This window comes from Stylophora pistillata, chromosome 6, assembly GCF_964205215.1.
Source record: "Stylophora pistillata chromosome 6, jaStyPist1.2, whole genome shotgun sequence".
Taxonomy (NCBI): Eukaryota; Metazoa; Cnidaria; class Anthozoa; order Scleractinia; family Pocilloporidae; genus Stylophora; species Stylophora pistillata.
The window spans coordinates 34,246,771-34,252,915 of record NC_142524.1 but is presented as its reverse complement, the minus strand read 5'-3'; the positions used below and the strand labels follow the sequence as shown (position 1 = coordinate 34,252,915).

The window sequence follows — 6,145 nt, the reverse complement described above, 5'->3', positions numbered from 1 at the left end:
CTCCACCGGAAAGAAAACTAAGCACAATTCTTTCTGAGATTGTTCCGAAGTTTCAAATGTTAGCTTTGATATCATTTTGAGAAAAGCAAAGTACTCCAGCAACAGAAAACGGAAACGTTGATTTACTTTACCCTCCCCTCCCCCCATTTCTCCTTGACTAGCCTTAGTTCTCCACGTCCTGTGTTCCTCTCCAAGAACAGCTCGGATTTGAAGATTGTGGAACGTCTTTGTGGTAGGTTTTAGACACTAAATTTTTTCCCTTGATAATAGGTGGCTTCTTGGAGTGCTATTCGTGTTAAATGAAGTAGATTTAGGTTACTAATGAGACAATGAAATCTTTCAGTTCGGTCAAACACTTTGACTTCTTAGGGACCCAGTTTGCGTCTAAGCAACGAGGAAGCCAGCACAGTCAGTCAGACAGACATAGAGTAGATCACAAGTTTCTTCTAAGCAAGCGTAATGAAACGCTGAAAATATTAACTTAACTTGCTGCAGCTTCTATTGCACCGTTTATTTACTATAAACATGATTCTTCTTGTGTTTGCAGTGATCTTGAAATTATTGAATATATTCCCCAAAATGAAGTTGAAGGGATTGTTCAACAATATTCAACGAGCCTGAGGCAAATAGTTATTTTAGTATAATTGCTCCGGTGCTTTTGAATTCTGTTGTAAATTCTGTAACTGAAGAGAGCTTTGCGCACATTTTAACAGTTGTGTTTACTACTCATATCAAAGTAGGACAGTTATCACAGGTTTATTCAATTTGATCAGCAAAACCTTTACAATTTCCTCTTGAAAAGTGTGCTGCCAAACTCAGTAGCATCTTTTCTGCTCTTTGCAATTTAATTTTTTCCTTTTTATCACTTCCTTAGAAATATATGTCAGAACTTTTTGGGATGTCTTTGGGAATTTTCCAAATGTCCTTGGAGCTGGTGTAGGGTTGTCAGATTTTCTTTGAAAAATTTTCTGGATATTAAGAACATGGCTGACTGACCCTCCCTTTACCAATCCATGGTCACTCATATAAATAAATGTATTGCATCCAAAACAGGGCAAAAGATCAAGATATTCAAGAGGAGACTTCAAAAGCACTTTGTGGTGTGTGCTTGTCATTGAATATTGCAAACATGGATGAGGAGAAGAATGAATGGCTGGCTCAGTACTATTCTCCAAGCAAATGGAACAACAGAATGGACCCAGGAGAGGTAGTAGATTATCATGTGAACATTTGTACTGGCTACAGCAAAACCACTCGTAAAAGCTCTCACTGCGAACTGAGTGTCTGTTATGGTGAAAAGAAAGCTAAGATGGATATATTTTACCCTGCTCAAGAAAATGATGACACAGCTGAATGCGTACATGAAGAGAGTGGCAGCTCTGCAGCAGTGGTGCTCTTTGTTCATGGCGGGTATTGGCAAGAAGGGAGCAGGAAGATTTACAGCTTTGTTAGTGAATCATGGACTAAAGATGGTTGTGTTGCAGCAGTGGTTGGTTATAACCTTGCACCAGAAGCCAGCTTGGATCAGATGGTTGGAGAAATACAGTCAGCAGTGAAATATATCAATACCAGGTTTCCAAAATCCAGGCTATTCTTATGCGGCCACTCAGCCGGTGCACATTTGTGTGCTATGATGATGGTGTCAGACTGGAGCAAAGATCTGTCAATTCCACAAGCCATTCATGGTATGTTCTTATTATCAGGAGTTTTTGATTTGGTACCTATTGTAAGCACTTATGTCAATGATGCATTAAAACTGACTGAAGAATCTGCTGCACAAGTCAGTCCTCAACAAATTCTGACAAAGATGTCACCAACATTTGTCTGCCTTATTCTGGTTGTAATGGAAGAGCACGGATCCCCGGAGTTTCTTCGACAAGCTAAAGAATTTGTTGAAATCTTAAAAAGTCATAAAGTTCAGTGTTGTTTGCTTGAGTTACCAGGAGTAGATCACTTTAGCATGATTGAAAACATGGTGAATAGTGATGATCTCCTCTGCCAGGAGATTTTAAAAGGTGTCAGAAACATCACCTCAGCAAAGAGTGAAAAAGGAGTCAAAGTTCCTGACTCAGGTCTTTGATTTGACTTTGTGAATGTTTTATGTGTTTACCCTAAGGTTAAAAGGTTTAGTTCAAAGTCAATCGGTGGTTTAAAAGTTTTGTTCAGTTTTCAACATGAATATTACCTTGATTGCTTAGGGTTTTGCTTATGATTCTGAGAGCAGGATCTCTTAGAGGAAATGTAAATTTTTTGCTGTTCAGTTTCTTTTTTACACAAGATACGGTATGATAATTTAGAAATTGGTATGATAATGTAGAAAATATTGTATGATAAAAAACTAGTGTAAATATTAAAATTACCTTGAAAACTGGCTTTGTCAGGGATATTTTTAAGGTTTTCTTTGTGTTAATTATACTTATAACATAGCTAGCAGAGCTGCGCAGTCAAATTCAGTACGTGTATTAACATGCTCAAAATCCCCATAGTGCACGCTGATAGCATGGGCAAATTGCTTCGCCAGAAATTTTTTTTCTTGCGAGCAGCTATTGTTAGTGTGGGGAAAAATAATACATTTTGCAACAACAATGGATACAAACAGAGACTTGGCCCACCAGTCCCTAAACAAAGACAATTTTCTGACCTTTCCCCTTGGGCTAAAGTTCTTAAATGAGGGGGAGAAAGAGAAAAACAACGGAAAAGGAGACTTGGCATCAGCGCCGTCACGATTCGCTTTACTGTCCGAGGATGAAATGCAACAAATTTTGACAGAAAGACACTCTGGTAAAACCAAACAAATGACAAACTGGTCTGTATTTAAACTGCAGTAAAATTAAACTTCAGCTTTCAACAGAAAATTTGAAATAAAACCAATTCATATTTTGCTTAATATTTCACTGACTGCAAACAATCACTTCTGATATTGTTGTCTGTTTTTCGTGTCAGATTTGATGCACAATTCCACCAGCTATGTTATAAAAAAATTCCTCGACTTTTGTCTCAGGCAACTCTTACGCTTCTTTTGTGGTCTCCAAACTTCCCACATGCTCCATAACTCGATAGTGCAAACTGAAGTGTGAACCAATTGTTAATTAGTGTAAGTACATATTTATTTTTAAATGCCTTTCAAATGAAGATGCAGAGCTGGTTATTTACACAAGGTCTAACCCAAGCTGCAGTTTTACACAAGCAGAGAGCCTCAGGGATTCTTTATGAAAGATTTGATTTAATTAAATAGATGTCCTTCTTCTATTAGCTTTTGGCCCTCTTGGCGCTGTTAACGAAATTAACATAAACATTCAGATGAAAGATGCTAACCAATGGCTAATATTTGTTTAAATAATTAGCCTGCCTAGGGAATAATTATCAACTTAATTTTAAGTAAAAACATTTTCAATTTACTTTCTGAATAACTGGTTTACAATAGTGATCAAGTTTGTAAGTTCTTCGTTGTAAGTTCAGTATTCATATTCTCCATAGTCTTCTCTATACATTTCCTAAGGTGCTGACAAGGAGAATTTATTGAACAACCAAAAGGATATTTAGTTGGTGATCATTTCCTTTATTCTCATGACATCACTGTGTGATTCAGGGGTGATATTGTAAGGAAAAATCAAATGTTAGTCAATCTTAGGGGTCAGTGGGTAAATTACCAGGCCTCAGTTGGTCTCAAATCTATGCCCCCCAGATGCTAGTTGGACATTGCTACCAAGTGAGCCATGCCCCCACATGTCCAGTCATTATTTTTCAATGCTCCAGCCAAGCTCAATACTTACAGTTATTTCTCCCCACTAATCAGCTGCTCATTAAGTATATTTCGATTTTAAGAAGATAAATTCCATGGGTTGCTTTTGCATTATATCAAGGCTGCCATAAGATAATATTAGACCAGATGATGTAATATTATACATAATTTTGGAATGTGAGAATCTAATATAATTATACATAATTTTGGAATATGATAAACTTAACAAAAGCTCAAAACAACTGTATAAACATCCTATCTTAAAATACTTATAAATCAAAATTATCCAGAATTACATTGTGATCTTCATTTTGAATAATTGAAGATTTGCTATTTACAGTCTGAATGGCTACCCCACATTGATTATTTATTTCTCAACTTCAACAGGCTTCAACAGGCTTCAACCCTTTCCCATCAGATGTCAGTTGGACATTACCACCAAATGAGCTATTGAGGCCACACGTTTGAGGTGCAAGCTCGAGTGATCTATTTTAAATTCTCCCATCAAGCTTCATCCGTACTGCTATTTTTACCATTGAATGGCTGCTTATTAATTATATGTTGATTATTTTTACATGGCATCACTGCAGCCATATTGGTTACCAGAATGATAAAATTGTAGCCAATGTAGTATCCAATTCAGTCCTGTTGGATTTGAATTATTTTCTCATATAAACAGTTTCTATTGTTCCACTAAATTTATGTAAACATCATGTCATGTAGCTGCTTTAAGAGTAGTTGTCAATCTTCGCATCATCTTAATCTTGCATGCATCAACAATATGAGAACATTCTTTTAAAATGTTGAGTCACAGAATAGTTTGAGGCCTTGTGAGAAGAAATTGAGGAAGGGATACTTTGAGTTTGTTAAATATGTAGGAATTTTTGCAGACCACTCAAAACTCACTTATGTATTTGAGAGTATTCTTGAATTCATTTCCTTGCTTGTGTTTCTGTTGGATCCTTGTTGTATTATGCTTTTTTTCATTGTTGTTGTTATTGCCTTTTTTGTGGTCAGATATATGTGGACCATGTGGACATTTTACTCTCTTAATAGGTGTTATAATGCACCCTTGTAAATTAAAGTTTTTCTAAGTTATTCTTAGAATGGCTTTTTTGGTGACTTGTGATCCAAAAATTAGAAACAGACAATCTCAAACATAATTTTTTTCCTCCATCATATAGAGAGTGGTTTTGATAGTTCTTTTTGAGAAAACCTAGGTTTGTTGCATCATTCACTCAGTCCATCTGTAAGGTGAACAGCCTGATGCTGTTTATCGTTTACCGTTTATTAGCTTCACCTTGGGGACACCGCAACAGCTTGCGCCAATTACTGTGGGCCCAGGAAACCCACCCATCCCGGGGAAGACATCCACGACACAGTAATCTCGTGCGTGGGAAATTAACGTCTCCTACCCCTAACCCTGCTGGAGACGGGGCCTACGGTTTATTTGTCCTCATCCGAGAAGACTAGAATCTCTATCCATTTCTTGATATTATAGAAAAGTAGCAAATTCTCCTCATTTATTTTAAGACCATGAGTATTGGTCCGGCCGGGGCTTGAAACCTCGACCTCCCGCAAAACCGGCAATCCGGCCCTCTAACCAATAGAGCTAACCGGGAGGCAGTTGGTGGCAGCATATAATGGTTTATCCCATATCATGAATTAACCCCACTTCCAAAGTCAAGTAGTAGCTATTTTTGACGATAGCCCTGCCCCCTTCACTTCTCAAAAGGGCAAATAGAAAATACCCACCCCTCCCCGCTGGAAAACTTATCAATCAAGATGTAGAGATGACTTCATGGAAAATGTGCTCATACAATTTTTATTTATGAATTCATCGATATCAGAAAATGAATAGATTAAAACTGACAGCTGCTCAAATCATTAAAACTGTCTAAAATCATTCTCACTCATTACATGGTTTTCATTTCAACATTAAATTTTTGTAGCCCTGTCTTTCTCTTTACCAATTGGACTGGTATATTGACCAACAAAAAACAGACAGTCTGTTTAAGAGCCAACTGGCCCATCGGGCTGACACTTTACTCTGATTTCCATCGCATGAAGGAACTAAGAGTATTTCTACTCCACCAGGGTGGAGTGCTACTCCATCGCAGGATTACCCCCCCCCCCACCCCAGCATTAAATTCATTGGTACCTATTTAAACACCTGAGTGAAAACAGGCACCGCCGCGAGAATAAAGTGTAGGAACACAACACAACGTCCCCGGCCAGGGCTTGAACCTTTACCACTCGATCCGGAGTCGAGTGCACTAACCATGAGGCCACCCTTGCCCAGAGAAGCGCCAAAATTATCGCGACTTAGTCCCTACAAAGTGAGATGAACGAAGTAAAACTTCATATAGAGGTAGCTGTTAATTTTATTTAAGATATAAGAAA

General features: G+C 37.8%; 1 protein-coding gene across 1 annotated transcript; it reads left to right on the top strand.

Annotated features, from left to right (window-relative positions):
• Positions 1-4: 4 nt before the first annotated feature.
• Positions 5-2,373, top strand: LOC111347508 (kynurenine formamidase). The gene is made up of 2 exons (XM_022954747.2): positions 5-232; positions 1,054-2,373. The coding sequence occupies exon 2, from the start codon at positions 1,130-1,132 to the stop codon at positions 2,078-2,080; it is 951 nt and encodes a 316-aa protein (XP_022810482.2). The 5' UTR covers positions 5-232; positions 1,054-1,129; the 3' UTR covers positions 2,081-2,373.
• The last annotated feature ends 3,772 nt before the right edge of the window (positions 2,374-6,145 follow it).